Genomic DNA, 21744 nt, shown 5'->3' with positions numbered 1-21744 from the left:
TTAATAGAGGGAGTGCAAATTCTGATTTATCTGTTCCAGTCTAAGGTGGAAAATTCACGTTTTCAGATAAGGCTTAGAGTTTATTAGTCAGTATATATTCCTGTCTTTACCTATTATGTGTGAAGCACCCTTCAGATAGGTGCTAGGATCAGATAGATAGATTTAGTGTTTGCTCACTGCAATTGATTTACTAAAACTGGAGAGTGCAAAATCTGGTGCAGCTCTGCATAGAAATCAGCTTCCCGACTTTTTGTGAAAGCTTATTTGAAAAAGCTGCAGTTAGAAGCTGAGTGGCTACAATGCAGAGCTGCACCATATTTTTCACTCTCCAGTTTTAGTAACTCAACCCCACTGTGTTCTGTGGACATGTGCTTTTGGTGTGCCTGCAATTACTGTGTTAGGTAAATTGAGTTGCTCACTGTATTCAGTGCAGCTGCCTTTAAATAGTTAGGGCTGCTCAGTGTTCTTAGCTGCTGCTAGTCTGTTTACTGCCTCTGCTTTCTAGAAAAGCTGTGAGAACTTTCTGCATTATACGTGTGGAGCTATGCAGATGGCAGCATGAATATTTATACAACCCTGGCCAATTCCAGAAAGCAGGGCCCTGAAGGCATGCTGGGAGAATGTATATATTCTCTCAGGACACTGGGCTCTGGGTCTTTTCCTGGAGAGGATTAGTCCAGCCTGGAGGGCTTGCTGTCAATTGCTTGCCATTTGTGAGGCCTCAGGTGGGCAACCTGAGGCCCTGGAGGCTGAAGCTAATGAGAGCTGACTGAGGGGCTGTCTTCTGAAGATCTGATCTGTTATCACCGGAGAAAGGTGTCACTTGGAAGTTGGAAGGAGGCAGCCAACTGTCGCTGGACATTTTTGTGAGTACAGATGGCTGTAAGAGATCTTAGAGACTTTTGAGCTGCTGTCACCCCTCTTGCGCTAGAGCAGTGTTTTTCAACTCCGGTCCTCAGGGCACACTAACAGGCCAGGTTTGCAATAAAACTGAAATACATCCCAGGTGATATCATTTGCTGCTCAGTGATTGCAGTATTCTAATCTGCATCTCCCCAAGGTAATACTTAAAATCTGGCCTGTTAGTGTGCCCTGAGGACCGGAGTTGGGAAACACTGTGCTAGAGAGTCAGCTAGATGTGTGCTAAAGGGAATATTGGCTGGTGTCCTGAACAGCTTAGTCTACTTAGTTCTCTGTGAAGGGACTCTGCTCTTGCTACCCTAAAGGAAGAAGCTTGTGTGAAGTTAACTGCTTCTAATCAAGTCCACAGTTTGCTATATGCAAGATCTTCTGCTTCAACTTTTCAGAAAGGAGTTCACTGTCCTTACAAAGTTTCTGTTTTTGGAGTATTCCACTCAATTCCCTCAACCCTATTCCAAGGTCTCCAAAAAATAAAACAACTCCCCTAGACTCATTATTAAGGAAAATAGTGACTGTGTTTGTGTGCCTGGCTGCTGGGCAATCCATTGGGGAGGAACCTGGACACATTTCCAGTGGCTCCTACAGGTATAGCACTACAAGTGTGATTAACATCCTGGATCTCAAGTGGCAGAACTAAATTTTCCCTGCATGAGCATACTTTCTAATAGGGTGAAGGGTTTTGAAGTTAAGGAGCACCTTGGGGCAGAAGCACTACTCCACTGCTTGTGGATTGAGAAGTGCCAGTTGATGTGACTTGGAAATTTTGTATAGATCTTCCTGGGAGTGTTCCTAGGGGCTTTACCATGCCCATTCAAAGGAGAAGAAGATCTGCATGCTGAAAACAGGTGCCAGGAACTTCTAGGTGAGCTGGCCTAAGAGTACCTTGGACCTCTTCATACTCTTCATACTTATAAACGGTATGAAACTGATAAGAGAATAGATCTTACAAAGTTATTTTTTTACAGTCGAGAAAGAGGTCCCATTACATGCAGCATGCAAGTTCAGACAACTCTGGGGTTGCTTCAAAAGCATCAGAAAGGTGAGAGGTATTGAAAGCAGGCATCTTCACTTTCTTGTATAGATTCTCACATACCTTTAAGAACACATAGAGCATTGGAGCATGGGGCACTCTGTTATGCAAATCTCTACCAGATTCTACGGGTTGAGAGTTGAGACCTAGCCCCAGCCCCCAAGCAACTGTCTTACTTGCCAGTTAGGAGGCTAGAAAGTCTAGATAGGCAAGAGTTGTGGACTTGCCCTATACCATTGATCCATGACTAGAAAAAACCTATATAATTTAGTCCCTTCTCAAAAGAGTCTCTTGTTTCATTAAAGGTATGATATTGCAACACATTGGTTTCCTCAGCAGGGAATTTACTTTTCACTTCAAACCACTGTTGTATAAACATTGCTAAGATCCACCGCAGGGCTGCCTAACACCACTGTGTGTTCCAGACTGATCTCACATTCTAATTAACAAATATTGCACATTCCACTGTTCTAACTTTGCATTTTGTGAAATGCTTATCCCCAGCTACAGTAATCAGTTACAAAATCATAGACCAAGAACAATTACCATGCGCAGGTGTGAACATTTTCCTGCTAAGCCTTACCTTTCAATAATGTTTCTGTGTTCCTAACCTATGCATACCATTCAGTTATTCCACCATTTTGGCACCACACTTAGCTGGCAGCCATGAACCGTAGCAGTTACCTAATCTATTTATTTTTCTTAACAACACATAAGAGAATTTGCAAATATATAATGGACAGCATGTTTCAGAAACAGCCGTGGTCTTGCAACTTGAAAGACAACCTCCTCATGAGAAATAAACAAATAAAGGCTTGACTATGAGGCCAATTGAGAAAACGCTAAGAGTAGCTAATGATTTACAGATGTCCACAGTTGCTTTCTTTAGTGATCTGCGTCTATGTGTGACAGATCATATATATTTTACTTTCTATTTGGTAATAAAAATAAGTTTAATCTTATGAGCTCTAGTGGAGTGCCTTTCTCCAAAGTGACAGATGAAGGTGTTTTTATTAACGCAGTTCAAAAGAATATTAATGACATGCAAAGTGCAGTAACCAGCAGTAACCTGTCTGCTAATCATATTCCCCTCCACCCCCTTCTCCAAGTTAACAGACTGCACTGTCCAAGGGTCCCTTTTTTCTCTGAAGATCAGAAGTTTAGAGAGGCAGCATTGAGAAATCAAGAGCTAGCAACTTTGAAAGGTGTAAACTACAAGAACTAGGGTAAAAACATTAACAGTGTACTGGGAAATGTTTATTGTGCTCAATGAGTTATGCTAAAATTCCCAGCTCCCTTCTCCAAGTTAACAGACTGCACTGTCCAATGGTCCCTTTTTTCCTCTGAAGATCAGAAGTTCAGGGAGGCAGCACTGAGAAACCAGGAGCTAGCAACTTTGAAAGGTGTAAACTACAAGTACTAGGGTAAAAATGTTAACAGTGTACTATGAAATGTTTATTGTGCTCAATGACTTAAGCTAAAAATGTTGAGGGTTTAATACTACTTTAAGGAGCACTTTTTTTTTTCATTAGCTGAGTGATGCTATAGTTACTGCAGTCTTCAAGTAATGTGCAATGCAAATAAGGGAATTTTAAATTTACCTACAGATTGTTGGGAGTGCAAAGTGATGCAGGCAAACCAGAACATGTAATCCTTTATTAAATGATGCCCATTTTGTACAAAAAAAAGCATTGGTGCTCTATCCTTCCCTGCCCATTTCTTGTAACATTATCTAATGTTTGAGCCTTTAGTAGACATAAAGTATTAAAAAAAGCTGGACTTTTATCCAAGTTTACTTTTAAAAGAGAATCAGTCAAAGGCTTTGGCATGAGATATGATACGGCCCTGTTTCAGTTTTGCATTAGGGAAGGGTGTGTTATAGTTGGACCTCTGACTGTAACTCCTTCAAACAGACATTGACATTGGATAGTTACCATGGGTTACAGCTCATGGTTGTATATTAATTCCTTGCAATATATGTCTATAGCTTGTAAAATGATACATCAGTAATCTGGGACAGGATATAAGCTGTGGAGCCATAAAAAACGTGGAGGCAGAAGTCCAAAGTATAAAATGATCTGCAATAAAATGTAGTGTGTGAGATTTCCAAGAAATGCTATGAAGTGATATTCTAGGCAGGAGAGCTCTCCAAGGTATGTTTCATAAATGACCTCACTCCACTGGAGAAAAATTCATTTATTCCTTGTACTGTATTCATGTTTTTATGTGTAGAAGCATATTCATCATGTTCTACATGTTTTCTATATCTGCTGTACAAATCACATTCCTTATATGTGACTGTTACATATTCTTCTGTCTGCAGGTACAACAGCATAAGCAGACTAGAAGAGACCGACTTCTCGGACTTACAGAAGCTGGAGCTACTGATGTTACATAGCAATGAGATACATACAATCCATGAAAATGCTTTTAGTGACTTATCTTCATTGCAGGTAAAAATAATTGGGGTGCATTTCTGAAAGGTGTTCTCACAAAGAAAGAAGAGAAATAGACACCTTCACAAGAGTTATTCATCATTTTAGACCAATTTCTAAGCACTTCCAGGAATATGGAATAGCAGAAGTAACAACTCTTACATGCCCCCTAGAAGCTGGGAAATGGCTCATAAATACTCCTAACCCCTCATTAAACCAACATGGTCTATTCCTAACTCTGTGGTCCCGTACAGTTTGATTGGCAGTACCCAATTCTTGAACAGTAAAAGTTAAATAATTAGCATGGGAATTCATTAATTTATTAAACTCAGTCTGCATAACCTGGCTAAAGCTCAGTTTTTTTTTTTTTGTTTTTGTTTTTTAATACTATTTATTGTGTTTTAGCAAAAATATACAAAATTGCAGTACAGGTTGGAACAATGATAAGGTGAGTCAAGCATGACATGACCACTAACAGAGATTCCTATGCAACAATATATATCTCAATTATATAGTTCAGTTTTAAGGAAAACCTGCCATTATGCAAATTTAGGGCTCACATTTCTGGCCCCCTCCTAAAAATTTTAGTTGCCCAGCTTTCTCTGGCTTGAATGATTTTTAAGTCACATACCCAGTACAAGCATACAGCGATGAAAGTCAGAATAAGGCTACATTCACACCTGAGCGTAGCGTTTTTCGTGCGTTTTTTACCGCGATTTTACCGCGATTTTTGCGGCGTTTTTTACCGCGATTTTACCGCGATTTTTACCGCGATTTTTGTGCAGGCGTTTTTAGATTGAATAGAGATCAATGGAAAACGCCTGTAATCTGCCCAAAAAGAAGCTCATGTACTTTTTTGAGCGTTTGGCGTTTTGTATACAGCGTCAAAACGCTCAGATGTGAACAGGGGGCATTGAAATGAATAGGATTTGTCTTGTTGGGTGTTTTGAGAGCTGATCCTAGAGCAGAAAAACGCCCCAAAAACGCCCCAAAACGCCTAGATGTGAACGGAGCCTAAAAGTAAATGTATGCACTACTTATATGTTATATTATTTGCTAAAACACTGCATATCATAAACAATTGTCATTTTTTTTAATACAAAAAAAAATAAATAAATACATTTCTTCACCTCTTTTCCTCCTGTTGTATATCAGTGCTGTTACTCTCATGCAGCCTTTTTGCAGCCAGAATGGGTTTCCAAAAGGTGATAACAGTGACTTAGCCAACCCACCAAGTGCAACTTTTTCTTGGGACTTGCCATCATTTGCTGAATGTTTCATTCCCCCACATATTGGTCTATATCCCAAGACCTGCACCCCATATATGTATGCTTTGCTGCAGCTAATCCCATTTTTCTTTTACATTGTATATGTCTTTTACTCTGTGGTTTGCTCTACACCACTAGTCACCTGCTTATATTTTTTGTTAATAAAGTATTATAGTTTTTTCACGATAATTTAGTGTCCCAAGTTGACTCTTTCAGGGGGGACCTCTGTTTCTCCTCTTTTTTTGTTTTTTTTCCATGCCTCTGTTAATACAAGAAAGGACTTTGCTTGCTTTGGAAACCGCAACTTGGCATTGCATGCTATTATTAAGCTTATGATCTACCAGAACATCCAGATCCTTCTCCACTATGGATTCCCCTAGTTCTACTCCCCCTAGTATGTATGATGCATGCATATTCTTAGCCCCCAAGTGCATAACTTTACATTTATTAACATTAAACCTCATTTGCCACATAGTTGCCCAGTGAAACAGTGCATTGAGGTCAGTTTGTAAGTTGGAGACATCCTGTAAGGAAGTTATTCCACTGCAAAGCTTGGTGTCATCTGAAAAGACTGAAATTGTACTTTTTATCCCAAACCCTATATCATTTATAAAGATATTAAAAAGTAAGGGTCCCGACACTGAACCTTGGGGTACACCACTGATAACCTTATTAGACCATTCAACGTGATAATCCTTAACCACTACTCTCTGAATTCTATCTTTTAGCCAATTTTCTATCCATTTACAAACTGATCTTTCCAAGCCTGTAGACTTTACCTTACACATTAGCCATGTGTGGGGAACTGTGTCAAACACTTTTGCAAAATCCAAGTATACTACATCCACAGCCACCCTTCTGTCCAAGGTTTTACTTACCTGCTCATAAAAAGAAATCAGGTTTGTTTGACAACTTCTGCCTTTCATGAATCCATGCTGACTGTTGCTTAAAATATATTTTTTTCCAGCAAGAAATCATCTATGTGGTCTTTAATTAAACTCTCCAGTATTTTAACGACTATAGAAGTTAAACTAACAGGTCTATGATTAATTTGCAAAGACTTTGATCCCTTTTTAAATATAGGCACCACATTGGCCCTACGCCAATCCAATGGTACTATTACAGTCCTTAACGGGTCCCTAAAAATTAGAAACAAAAGCTTTAAAATTACAGTGCTAAATTCTTTTAGGATGTGTGGGTGAATGCCTTCTGGTCCAGGCACTTTATCCACCCTTATTCTGTCAAAATAATTCTGGGCCATATCACTTTTGAGCCATTATGGATCATTTGGGGCCGTGTCAATACCATCCCCATTATGGTCATGAGCTCCCCCATGGTCCTTTGTATACACAAAGTTGAAGAAAGAATTTAATAAATGTGCCTTCTCTTTGTCCCCAGTCACCCACTCCAGATTATTTTGTAAAGGGCCTACGTGCTCAGACCTGACCTTATTACTATTAATATATTTGAAGAATTCTTTGGGGTTTGTCCTACTATCTTTTGCAATCTGTCGTTCATTTTGAATTTTTGCGTCCTTGATTTCCTTTTTACATATTCTGTTATATTCTTCAAAACAATTAAACAATGATAGTGTTCCTTCATTTTTATATTTTTGATAAAGCTCTTTTCTTATTATTTATCGCTTTTTTAACTTTGGCCAGGAGCCACATAGGTTTTATTTTTAGCCTTTTAACCACTTAAGCCCCAGAGGATTTTCCTGCTAAAAGACCAGGGGGTATTTTGCGATTCGGCACTGCGTGACTTTAACGGACAATTGCGCGGTGGTGCGACGCTGTACCTTAACGAATTTGACGTCCTTTTTTTCCCACAAACAGAGCTTTCTTTTGGTGGTATTTGATCACCTGTGCGATTTTTTGATCACGCGCTATAAACAAAAAAAGAGCGTCAATTTTGCAAAAATAGCAATATTTTTCACATTTTTTTATATGAAATTCCCCCCCAAAAAAATGTAAAAATCAAAATTTTTTAACATTTTCGGCCAATTTGTTTTATGCTACCTATGTTTGGTAAAAAAAATCGCAAAAAGCGTATTTTGATTGGTTTGCGCAAAAGTTATCGCGTTTACTAACAAAGGGAAAGATTTTTGTCATTTTTGTTGTTTTTTTTTAACGCGTAATGGCGGCGATCTGCGATTTTTTTGCGGTACTGCGACATTGGGGCAGACAGATCGGACCCTTGATTGACATTTTTGACACTTTTGGGGTTACCAGTGACATTTCTACAGTAATCAGTGCTATACATATGCACTGTTACTGTAAAAATACACTGGTAGTGAAGGGGTTAACTTTATTTGGAAGGGAGGGGCTGTGTGTGTCCCTAGGGGCATGCTTTCTACTGTGATTGGCTGTGGCTTGAGCTGTAAGGACACTGATCAACGGATCTACATAGTAGATCCGTGTGATCAGTGTCTTTACACCGAGGAGAATGACAGGCAGCTTGTTTACACAAGCTGCCTGACTTTCTCCCTCTCCCCCGCCGATCGCAGAGTGGCCGGCGGACATCGGGTCCGCCGGTCACACGCGCGGGGGGGGTCCGTGACCGCGTGGGAGCGGGAGCGCGCCTCCGCGGGCGCGCGCTCGCTCCCCAGACCCTCCCAGGCTAGTGACGTTAATTAACATCACTCTGCCTGGCAGGGGCTGACCGCCGCAGTAAATTTACTTGCGGCGGTCGGCAAGCGGTTAAACTTATTGCCAATGGGAATATACCTTGCAGTGAGTTTGCATAAAGTCTTTTTGAAAAATTCCCATTTCTGTACTGTGCTCATCGATGCCAATATTCCCTCTCAGTCTAAATCCTGGAGAGCAGCCCTCATCCTTGGAAAATTTGCTCTCTTAAAGTTAAGTGTTTTTATATTTCCTGTATGCGTTGTTTGCTTACAGCTAACATTAAATGAAATCATATTATGGTCACTGCTACCCAGATGTTCTTTTATATGAACATTATTAATAAGCTCTGCATGGTTTGAGATTACCAGGTCCAACAGAGCATCATTTCTAGTGGGGGCCTCAATAGATTGCACTATAATTAAGGTAATAAGGTATTATTGTAATGATGACTACCAATGAAAAAAAATAAATAAAATCACTCTTGAAGTTACAATAATGTGTTAAAAATGATATGAGATTTTTGTGGTTAGGTTTATGAATTTAAATAAGACTTTCTGAACGTCATACTTGTTTTCATGCATTGTCTCAAAATAATAATGTCCCAAGCAACTTGCCTTTTTCAGAAAAAGGTAGACTAAGACAGTTTTTTATTTCTCTTATGACAGCCTATTTTTAAAAGTTTACAAAATAGCACTAGAGATAGGACTGTTCAGTCAGTGCAGTTAGTTTAAAGTGAAAGTAGAGCATATTTTGAGTTATTCTTACAGTGTTTATTTGTAAATTTGAAGTTTACATTTCTACAAGTTTGTTCCTTATTTTTGATATGACATTAAAGTGTTACTAAACCCAGGACCATGCATTCACTATATCTGGTCTCCTACAGTACACAGAATATGGAAATACAATTATTTTTGTAAATATAAACAGCCAAAAACATTTTCTTCCACCAGTGTCTGGTTAAAGCTTTAATGCAAAAAAAAAAGTATTGCGCTCTGTACACTGATTCAAAGATTTTAATAAATAAACCTGATGGGACTGTTGCAGCATATATATTACCGACACTAGGCAAATTAGCAAATCCTCAAAAAACTAAAAATAATGCGCTGTCCCTTTAAAAATAAATAAATCAATGCAAAAAAAGTGCAAACAAAGGCAATGTCCAAATAAACAATGTGCAAAAAAAAACCTGTGATATGGAACTTAAATGTCCCCTATACAGGATTCTGGAAAGCGATATGCAAATAAAAAAATACAAGAACAATCAATAAATCAAATAATGGTCCATATATATGTGAAAAGTGCTTGATGTGCAGTATAGTCTCAAAGTGCTAAAGTGCTCCTTTGGAGAGGATGGCTCTTTATGCATTGATTACAGCAAAATATTTATTTTTAAATGGACAGCGCACTCATTTTTATTTTTTTTAAGGATCTGGTTAAAACTTGTAGGAAGAGTTTTCACTCTCCTCTGACTGTCCTATGAGGCTGAAGGACCCCTGACCCTCTGTCTGGACAGTGCTGATTGACCCTGTGCTGATCACATGCACTCTCCCAAGAAAAAAAAATCTCTACCAATACACACCAAACTGAGTATGTGCAGCTTGCCCCTAAGGCTCTGTTCTATTAGCAGATAGATTTGGGACTGTTAAAGAAGAGGATGATCAGAGAAGACAGAATCGATCAGCCTTTTTATACAATGCGGAGGATTACCCGCTTAGGTTCCACAGTGAGTATAACAAGCATGCTTTACTGCATATACAGACTGATTTTACTGCTGTGGGTATAGTAACACTTTAAGTGTAAACCAATTTAAGCTGTTCCAGTATATGAGAAGGAAATAACATCATTTCAACAACTGTCTATAGATAGCATATCTTTTTTCAAGGTAACGTTCACTGCACCACATTGTGTGATCTGAACATTACAGAAAATCCTTTTCAGGGAATATGTGCACAAAGCACATTGAAGCTATGTTGAAAGACAGTTTTTGAAAAAAAAAAAAATTGGACTGGGAGGCTCCCTATAGAAGATGATTTCAGTCACCCTGCTGGAGCTGCCCTGCAAGCAGATGAAGTAGGTGAATCATGGGAGAAAAGACAAAATACAGGAATGGAGCCCAATTTTGCAACATCTCAGAAGAAAAGGCTTTTTGAAATAGAATTCAAGTTTCTGTGAGGAGTTGGAATGGAACTTTAGGATATGGGAAGACTGAAAGCTGACCAGCAGAGGAGTCCTGTTAATTTTAAGAAGACGACCAATGTCAGACAGAGGGAAGTGAAGGAGACTGACTGGGCTAACATGCCGTGCGGCGCTGGAGTAGCAGTCCCTGTAGGCAGAAATGGTGTCAGCGAGGGACATGGATAGGGGGACTCAGTTCAGATAACTGATTTTGCAAGGCAAGGACAGCTGAAAGCCTAGCAGAATGGGTTATCAGGGAGTGGGAGGGAGGGATGGGAAAAAAATTGATTTGGGTGGAGTTGGGCTATAAAGTTTTCAGGTCCAGAGTTAAAAATAATTTTTTCTCCCCAGTTAAAATCTTTATTGGTTGTTTGTAGTGATTTCAACAAGGTATCAATATCCTGCTTTTCTATTAGACCTAAGCTCTTTTTAAAAAATAACTCATGACACTGGCTGTGATGGCCCTATGCACAAGATTTAGTTATGTTCTATTTCCTTGCTTTCTAGGTATTGAAAATGAGTTATAATAAAGTGAAAACCCTACACAGGAACACATTTCGTGGTCTAAAGAGTCTGGTCAGATTACATATGGATCATAACAAACTGGAATTTCTGGCCCCAGAATCCTTTTATGGCCTCACTTCTCTGAAACTAGTTCACCTGGAGGGAAATGCACTACGGCAGCTGCACACAGACACCTTTGTTACTTTATGCTACATCCAGATATTTAAAACATCATCTATAAAGCATATATATCTGTCTGACAATCAGTTATCTACACTGCCCAAGGAAATGTTCTTGTACTTGAATGAATTAGAAGGACTTTATCTTCATGGTAACCCGTGGTCATGTGATTGCAACCTGCTGTGGCTCGCAGAGTTGGGACAGCAATATAAAGGTATTTCCTTTTGCACTCTATTTATGCATTAGACATGTGTTGTTAATACACACAGGGCATAAGTCTCCATTTCTGTGCAAAATATCAATACTTAAGAGATAGAGCCCAATATTCTATGAGAAACAGCTGCAAACAACATCTAAAAAACAAGGATTTGTGCAAAAGTATCCACTCCTGTACAGTAAATTAGGTTTTGAAACTTTGCTGTGCACTCTACTTCTGGCAGTAGGATTTACAGGTTGGCTCATTTTTATCTAGTAAATCTAGAAATAGTAAATAACAAATATTTTATCTAATGTTATATATGTTTTTAGAGACAGATTTACTTTTCATGCTAGTTTTTAGCCAGTGTTTGACTATTTCTTTAATTACATTTGGCAACCCTGGTTTGGCAACAATGCTAACTGGGATTACTGGACAGGATGTCAGTTATGTTTTGGAAAATATTGCTCCAAGCTGGATCATTTGAAAAATATTCTTCACCTATAATCCCTTCAAAATCTTACAAAATAATTCATGAAAGTTATTGTAATGTATGTTTAATGTCCTTTTATTAGACCTTGGATAGTTCTGTAATCACTTAAAATTACATAGCCACAACTTTCCAATAATTATGCTACAATAAGTCAGACAAGGGAGTTTACTTTTATTAAAAAAGTGGACAACTTTCATCTTGTGGGGGATGCAGAGTTCATTCTTTTGGGGGGAATTATAAGGTACTTGAGCAGTCTGGAGGGGACAACACTAAATATAAATCAAAATAATGTAACCTAAAAACTGTAAAAAACTTTATTCTCATTTATGTTTCAACAGAATTGATTAAATGCAAGAGGGATCGTTCAGGTCAGCAATGCCCACTTTGTTCTACCCCTCAAAAGAATAAGGGTAAATCTTTAAACGAACTAACATCTCAAGATCTAAGTTGTGCAAAACCAGTTATAGAAAACATTTACAAACTGAAAAATGTGACTACGCCAGAGGACGGGAGTGTTACTGTTATATCAGCCAAAGATTTTGTGGCTCCAATGGGATCTCTTGTTCTAAATATGACAGACCAATCTGGAAATGAGGCAAACCTGGCATGCAACATTCAAAGACCAACCAAAATGTCCCAGATAACATTGGACAGAAGGGATGAAATTACAATAATGAGGACTACATTTTCTTCCTTTTTGGTGTGCAGCATAGACTATGATCATATACAAAAAATATGGGGGATATTAGCAATGTACAGTGACTCCCCAATGAAGCTTAAGAGAGACCTCTTGCTTACAAAGTCTCCTTTCATTAGTTATAAATACAAACAAGTGGGGTCTGGTGATGAAATGTTTACAGACATTGAGGCAGATCTTCGAGCAGAGCCAACCTGGTTAATGCAAGACTTAGTGACATTACAGTTGGACAGGTCAGCAACGACCCTCAGCATGCTCCACATTAAGTACTTAACTGATGTCTATGTCACTATTCCAAATTCTGTTTATAATCCTGCGAAAAACAGCTGGGTCATGATTAAAAAAAGCAACCAAACACGAACAGAGTATGCTGTAATCATTGGAGGAACTGTGGAGATGAACTGTCAAGTTGATGGTGAACCTGCACCAAACATTGAATGGGTTCTTCCTGATGGAAGCAAGATCAGAGCTCCATATTTAAGTGAAGAGGGTAGGATAACAATAACAAGGGATGGAAAATTTACTTTAAAAGCTGCTGACAGTTTTGACACAGGTGTTTATCATTGTATAGCAACAAACTATGTGGATGCAGATGTGCTTAGTTTCAGAGTAACAGTTGTAAGTGCTGATGTAGAAGAAGAAGCTGTCAATGGAGCTGAGCTTTCAGTTACTAATGGGGAAATGCTGTATCTTCCTTGTGGATCAAATGGAGTTCCTGATGCATCAGTGAACTGGATATTACCTGACCATTCTATACTACAGGAGACATCCAGGAACAAACTTATTTTCCCCAACGGGACACTTAAAATTCAAGACACAACACATAGAGAGAGAGGACATTTTAGATGTATAGCTGCTAATCAGTATGGTCTTGACATTCTGACACACAGAGTTTTTGTGAAAGAGAGGAAACTTGAGTTTATCAAAAAAAAAGCACAGTTAGACCAGACTGAAAAGGAAACTGATGAAGGATCAGGCACTGAAGAAGTTAAAGAAAATAACTACTTGGCCACAGGGAAAGTTGTAACACAAAGAAGATTCCCAACCAGACGCATCAAAACCAAGCTGGACAGCGAAGGAAATGTGAACACTGAGTTTCACAGAAGGAATAGAATAAACCAACGCCTTAGAGGATATCGGAGGCAATTTACACAAAACACAAGGAAAATCGATCCTCAGCGCTGGACAGAGATCTTAGAAAAGACAAAAAAGAGTTCATTGAACAGTCAAACACCAATACAAGTTACAGAGAGTTCAACAAAAGAAGAAAATATCGTAGAAATTGGATCTGGTGACCCGGATGAAGCATCTGGTGAAGAATTCCTTCCAGTGGCTGAAAAGTTTTTGATAGTGTCAGAAAAGCACTCAACACAGTATGGCACAACTACAGCTCCAACAAATACACAATCATTCACATCTTCATCAGCAACATCAAAACATACCAATATTCACCAAGGCAATATACACAAAACAGCAATAAACAGAGAAATCACAGTCACCACAGGAGATTCTACCATGTCAGAATATTCATACAAAAGTACTAAAAGTCCTCAATATATTGATACATTTACACATAATACAGTCAGCTATAATAATGAGCAAATGACCACTATAAGCATCTTAAACACCACATTAGTGGCAGCAGTACCTGCACCTGAAGCTACTACAGGTATCCCACACATGACATCAAGAGGAGTCACAACCAGTCCTTTGCTCAAATCTTTTCCTCTTACTAGTGCAGGGAGTCTCAAAGGGGAAAGACAATACTCCACTACTGCATTCTACTCATTGACTGCAATCCCAAAAATAATGATTACTAGACCACCAACTACCAACAGTGTTCCTTATACTACAGCACAGGAAACTTTAACTGCATCACCAATTGCATCCAGTAACTTCCATACTACTCAGCATAATATAATAAAACCAACCACTGGTGATAATGAACTACAAGTTACAACTCATAATGATATCAACAGCTTTATTACTACATCTGGCTATTTGAATAACCTTTCAGATGATGTTGTTGCCAGCCCACCACCAGAAATCAGCTATGTTACAACTACATCTCCAGATACTATTACTGACCCAGCTATATTATCGTATTCCCTTCCCATTCATAATACTATCAGAGATGAAACAACCGCATTTCATTTTTTGCCTACAACTTCCCAAAGTATTCTTGGTACATCCCAAAGCATTGATAAGCCCTCCTACCTATCCCCGGATACTGCTCAAAGTACACAAAGGGCTGCAGATATAGAAGTAGTTACAGAACCACCCCTTATGCACAAATTAACTATCACAAATAAACTAACTACTCCTAATCAAGATATTTCCAATTCCCATATGTCACTTGTCACACCAAACACTAAAAGCAGTGCACAACAAATCATCACTTCAACAGCTGAAAAAGATAATTCTGCATCTACGCAGGGGTCTAAATATTTGACCAATTCTCTAGATTCAACTCAACCAATTGTTCACAGCACAAGGGTTCCACACTACCCTGAAAGAAAAGATGGGTTTGAGGGCAAAAATGTCATTAGCATTGATTCTTCAACAAAGTCAAGTACAAAAGTATTTCTTTCAGAAACAGATATTGGGCCAATTTATATTCACAGTACTCAGAAAATAATTTCACCAAGTCTGTCAGCTGGCTCCACAATTATTTCTCATCAACAGATTCAGATAGTTAAAGATGTTACAACATTGGTGCCAACTCTAAGGCGTTATGGTCGTAGGAAACTTCCTGGAAGGAGACGCATTGTAAGACCAGGTCGTTATCCAAACATTAAAATTCATCAGTTTGGGAAGTTTGGCAAGTCTAGTTTAATAGAGCTGTCCACACCTACAACACCTCACACCAAAGTTTCTGATACTAGTGAACAAAATCAACTGCTGTACAGTCCTAATTCTTCAAGTACATACATTTACTCACCAACTGAACAGTCTAACATAAGATCTTTAGAGACTATACATGGCGAAGAATCCAACACTCAAGCAAATGCAGGATTAAAATATAGTGATCCATCAAGTAGTGTTGGGATTATGCCTTCACAGCCTTTTACTTCTAGAAATCCCAAGGAGGTTACTTTGGGTATGTTGTTTGCTGGCAGCACAAACAAGGCTATAACACAAACACAAGCTGTAACTACAGATATTCCAACAAGATTGTCTATCACAGAAAGTGAAGTCCTGCTAAAAACCACTTCTTCCCATGTCACTGCCAGGCCTAGAGTTACCTCCAAAGTAATCAGAAGGAAAATTCCTTGGCATAGATTATTTGGTAACAGCCAGATAAATCAAAGGGAAATATTAAAGAAGATAAGAAAAAATATTATTGCAATATCTGTAAATAATACCCATGCTCCAACATCTGGCATCCCACCTCCCAAAATGTCTACAGCTATAGAATCAACTCAGTCTATTGTGAGCAGTTCAAACATTTCACCCATCACATCTTCGATAACAACAGAGAGCAAGACAGCACTATATCCAAAAAGTGTGAAAGCTACAAAATCTTTCATTAATCCAGATGGTGATCCTGACTTAGTAACACCCATCACTGTTCACACAACTGCTATTAATACAGCTACAAGTGTAATTAATCTTGTTGAAAGTCATATAACACCTACCTCAGTTTTATCAACCAGATCCCAAAACACAGTAGTTTCTGAGCCAACCGACACTACACCAGCAACTCCATTTTATCTTTCTAGTCCAGGGTCTGAACTTGCTGCAGTTTATTTAAGCACCACAAAAGCAGCTGCCACTGATGCTTCTCAAACCAAGGCAGGTGGTGCAAAAATAACCATTCCAACAACCAGTTCAAGTGATGCATGGTCCAAGACTTATTCTACCACTTCATTTGCTGATACCACTTTTAAAGATGTTAGTTTTACTCCTCCAAAAGGTGATCTGTCTGCAACAATAACCCCAGTAACATCTGCCTTTGTTGAAAGTACAACAAGACTTAGATACCTGAGACGAAAAAGACCACGGAAAAAGCATCCTCATAGCAGCTTTGCACAACACAATGATTGGAAGTCAACAACAAATTCAAACAAGCCTGCTACTTCTCAAGAAGAAACCACCAAATCTTATAAAATAACTCCACCTTCAGATTCCTTAGCTAGTACTGTTACTGTAGCACACAAAACAACAATGGTGACTACAAACAATGATATTCCTTTGACCCCTGTTAAAAGATTTTTCTTGACCAGTACTTCAAAGGCTCCTAGATCATTCCTGAAACCCTCACCTATGCTAAATCGCACTGATACATTACCAACTCAACATCTTGAACCATCTGATAATTTTGTTGTCACATCTGACCAAGCGTTAAACAACAAGAACAATTTTAAATATACAATTGTTACTACAGCAAAACCAAAGGCAACATCACCAAACCATAAAGATAGTTTAACCAGCACTGCTTATCCACTGTCAGTGACAGCTAAAATCATTAGCAGTCTGACTGACCCATCACCCATATTAAGTCCAGCCATAACCCAACCACCATTTATATCTGGAAAGAAAGTAGCTACATCTAATGTAGAGATCAGGCCAGATACAAAAACATCAGATAGAAAAGTACACATAATAGCACATATTCCTGGTGTCTTGAAAAAAACAGTGCCAATTAACCACTCCTCCACCACAGCACAAGAAACAGATAAGAGAGCAACAACCAACAAATTGGAAGAAGGTCCATCAAATAATGGCCACTCTAAGCCACGCATTAAGGGAGGCAAAGCTGCAAGCTTCACAGTCTTTGCAAACTCTGATGCTTTTATTCCATGTGAAGCTAATGGAAATCCTACTTCTACTATTCTGTGGACTAAAGTGTCTTCAGGTAAGCCATTTTTCTTCTTATTGTATTTGCAGAAATAACTTTTGCTGGTATGATGTATATTTATACTTATATAGATGCATTTACTCATGATTGTGATATAATATTCAGAATCCATGTGCTCTGAGTGTCTTGAACCTCAATTTTTTCTTATTTTGAAGTAATATGCCCAAAATATACCATTTAGATACAATGCACAGTCTTTCCCATGCTAAAACTAGCATGTGAAACATTGTTTAGTAGTGTTCCACAACAGTTAATAAAACATCAAGCTGATCACCTGTGTGTAAATATACAACATTTTAAAGAATGCAGAAATTAGTTCACTCTTTTTCTTTTTTTCTTATATACACTGCTTAAAAAAAGTAAAGGAGGGGGATGAAGGAATTAATACCAATGGCCCCCACGCTCGCCTGACCCAAATACAATAGAACATCTCTGGGACATTATGTTTGGTCCATCTGACGCTGCCAGGTTGCACCTTAGCCTGTTTAGGAGCTTAGTGATGCCCTGATCCAGATCTGGGAGGAAATACGTCAGTACACTACTATTCGTCTCATTAGGAGCATGCCCTGCTGTGGTCAGGCATGCATACAAGCATGTGGTAGCCATACAAACTTCTGACCTGAGTTGCTGCAATTAAGCAAAATGGACTAGCCTGCTGCATCATTTTTTCACTTTGATTTTCGGGGTGTCTTAGAATTCAGCCCTCTGTAGGTTGATAATTTTCATTTTCATCAAACAATGTGACATACTTTAGTTCCCAACACATTACCCAGTCCATATTAGTATACATATATATCCAGCATGATATTTTCCCTATTGAGATCTGATGGGTTTTCAAAGTGTTCCTTTGATTTTTTTTTTTTGAGCAGTGTATTTACATTTCCAGAAAAGTATGTATTTTTAGGTTTCCAAGACCTGAAAAGTTATTAGAAAAAGAAAAGAAAGAAAGAGAAAAAACGCAAAGCAGAAACAGATTATAAAAAGGCTGGCTATGGAGAGGCAGATCTTATAGGAAACATAAGTACACATACAGACTCGCCACAATCACCTGGTTCTGTATTTGAGGAGACCAAAACGTTGGCTAACATGGCTAACATGCAGTAAAAGTATATTCTCATTGTATGATCAAATCAATCTTTGTACGATAGATGAGACAACATTCAAACAGGAATATGTATGTGATAAAATGTGCCCTTAGTGTGTTTAGGCTGTTTTATCCCAGGTATTTGTGGGTTTCAGATTGTGTGTATATATATATATATATATTTTTTTTTTTTTTTAATAAAATAATAATTTAAACATTTGAAAAGCCTTTTAAAATTTGAATCCAACTTCAGCAAGTCCAGTTCCAGACAAAATTATGTTATGCTAGATGAATTCGAAGATTCAGAAAAGGATAAAACTTCTGTCAGGATTGTATTGCTGCTTGTGTCCCCATTATGAATTGATTCCTTACTTCCCACATTGCCACTGGGACAGGAAGTGAGCAGGGTCTCTGTAATCAGGACACAAACAGCAATAAAACACTTTTTTTGTAGTTGAACCTCTGTCATTTTGTATTGCTGCCTTTGTACCTATTGGGGAGCTTCCCCTAACTACATATATAGTGAGTGGGACAAAAAAAAATCAAGAGACAGGGAAATCTTCATAATGGACCCAAACACCTATAACATATTAAAGAGATTCTAGCCCCAACACTCTTTTAAAATGAAAAAAAAAAATTGGTTAAAGAGTCACTTTAGTAATTTAAATTTTATTTTGAAAAGGGACTTTTGTGTCAAAGACAAGACGTGGAAACAGGATGGAAGTTTTTCCAAATGGAACGTTGTCTATTTCTAATGTGGGAATCCAGGACCGAGGTCAATATCTTTGTGTGGCTACAAATCAGTATGGCTCAGACCGGCTACTCGTCACACTGTCTGTTATAACATACCCTCCCAGGATTCTACAAGGCAAATCAAAGGAGATCACAGTGCACTCTGGTAGCTCTATCAACTTGAAATGCCAAGCAGAAGGAAGACCTTTTCCCACAATAACTTGGATACTGTCCAATGAAACCATTGCATCTGAGAAGTCTGCCCATAATCACAAAGTTTTTGTACAATCTGATGGGACCCTCATCATTAAAGAAGTGTCTATTTATGACCGCGGGATTTATAAGTGCTTAGCTACCAACATAGCTGGAGCAGATACCTTTACAGTAAGGATTCAAGTTATTGCTGCCCCACCTGTTATTCTGGAAGATAAACGTCAGACGGTCCTTGCACTTTCAGGAGAAAATGTGAAACTCCATTGCTCTGCAAAAGGAAATCCTCAGCCTAGTGTTCACTGGGTAGCATTTGATGGCACAAAAGTAAAGCCATTGCAGTATGTTAATGCAAAGCTCTTTCTTTTCTCTAATGGAACACTCTACATAAGAAATGCAGAACCCGAAGATAATGGCAATTATGAGTGTATAGCAACAAGTTCTACTGGATCTGAGAGAAGAGTGGTCAGCCTCCTTGTGGAGCAAAGTGAGACAATTCCAAGGATTGTCCATGCATCTCCAAAATCCACAGCAATGAACTATGGTGACAAACTGGTGCTAAACTGCACAGCAACTGGGGAGCCAATACCAAAAATAATATGGAGACTGCCATCAAAAGCAGTGGTAGATCAGTGGCACAGGTAAAATACATTTTTTGTTCTTTATTGTTCGTATTTAATATTTATTTGTATCTTTTAGGGCTGGAATAACCATTTATGTGCAGTTAGTAGCCAGAGGCAAGGAGGTGACTTTTCCTTGATTTGTTGTTGGATATACTGTACATTTTTACCATCATTAGCAGCAGAAATACATTCTAATGTAAGTTAGGACTAGTAAAACTAAAACTAATATTCTGTGTTAAAGAGGTTGTAAACCCGTACAACTTTTTTTTTTGGCAACCTGTAAGAGAAACACATAATGAGCTAGTATGCATCGCGTACTAGCTCATTATGCAATACTTACCTTAGAACGAGCCCCCGCCGTGCAGCCCGCTTACGTGTATGACGGGCGACATGTCCAGTCGCCCGTCTTCAGGGATCGCGGCATCCGGCCATCTGATTGGCCGGAGCCGCGGTGACGTCACTGATTGGCCGACAGTCACGGCGCGGGTCTCTGAAGAAACGGCACCAGCGGCCGTTCCTTCAGAGCGCATGCGCCAGTGATGTCACTGGCTGCATGTAAGTTAAATATCTCCTAAACGGTACATGTTTAGGAGATATTTACAGTACCTATAGGTAAGCCTTATCATAGGCTTCCCTATAGGTAAAAGTGTCAGAGGAGGGTTTACTTCCTCTTTAAAGCTGTGATTCTAGAAGGGGATGGTTGCTTTTGTTTCCAAAAGCTGTGTGCTCACAGGCTTCAGTGATGATATTAAAAAGTAATGAAATTATATTTTCTAGAAGAATTATTTTACATTAACAACAGTTAAACAATGCTGATGTCCTTGGAATTTACAGTTATTCATTCCCCACCCTCTCTCTTTCTTCTCCTTATCTGTTTTTGTGTCCCGTGTTTTCCCATGCACCCTCATTGCCCATCATTCAGGCTATTCTTTACCATCATGTTGACTGTGGGCTTTGCTAGGCCTCTTTTATATTTGTACACTAGAATGTTGATCTGATTGAGAAAAAAAGCTTGTGTACTACCTCTGTTTTATGCCTGAAAAATTGCTTGAAATATAGGGTGAAAGGGGAACCTTGTCTCAGACACTTCTTACTGGAAGGTTTAGAGATAAGACTCCAACTATAACTTTTTGCTGTACTTGCAAAAATAATAAGTTCAACAATATCATACCAAGGGTAGGTATAGTCTACTTTGGAGGCAACCAATAAGTACATTATTTGCTTGCAGTTTGTTTGGGTAGATTGATCTCTCACTCCACAGTGCTTGCATAGTTAGGCACCAATCTCACTCATGACCAGTGGAACGTCTCCTCACAGGTAAGTAACTACTGACACCAATGATCTTTTTTAGCTATCTTTGAGGAAGAATTCTTCCCACTGACCAGCAAAATAAAGAGTCATTCTTCCCACTGACCCCAAAAGTAATGGGGGCATTTATCCTCCTACTGACAAACAATGCCTTTTCCAACTGACCACCGTTGTAAGGGTCCCTCTTCTAATGAATATCAATGTAAAATAGCAATTTTCCAACTGGCTACAAATGTAAATGAGCCCTTCTCCCATTGACCACTAATGTAAAGGGGCCCTTCTTCCACGGATAGCCAATGTACAGAGGCTCTTCTCCCACTGACAACCAATGTAAAGAGACCCTTCTCCTACTGACCACCAATATAAGGTGTCTTTCTCCCTTTACCACCAATTTAATGGA

General features: G+C 38.8%; 1 protein-coding gene across 1 annotated transcript in view; it reads left to right on the top strand.

The window, feature by feature from the left end:
* Nucleotides 1-21744, top strand: part of IGSF10 (immunoglobulin superfamily member 10) — an 82730-nt gene that overhangs the window by 35608 nt on the left and 25378 nt on the right. Inside the window, exons 3-6 of the mRNA XM_082251897.1 lie at nt 4275-4404; nt 10964-11354; nt 12168-17384; nt 19154-20054. Of these exons, the coding sequence (XP_082108023.1) occupies nt 4275-4404; nt 10964-11354; nt 12168-17384; nt 19154-20054 (6639 nt within the window). The remainder of the gene's footprint in view (nt 1-4274; nt 4405-10963; nt 11355-12167; nt 17385-19153; nt 20055-21744) is intronic.

Source organism: Pelophylax lessonae (genome assembly GCF_965119305.1).
Source record: "Pelophylax lessonae genome assembly, chromosome: 3".
In the NCBI taxonomy this organism is placed as follows: Eukaryota; Metazoa; Chordata; class Amphibia; order Anura; family Ranidae; genus Pelophylax; species Pelophylax lessonae.
Note: the sequence above shows the minus strand (reverse complement) of the source record. Positions and strands in the feature narration are given on the sequence as shown.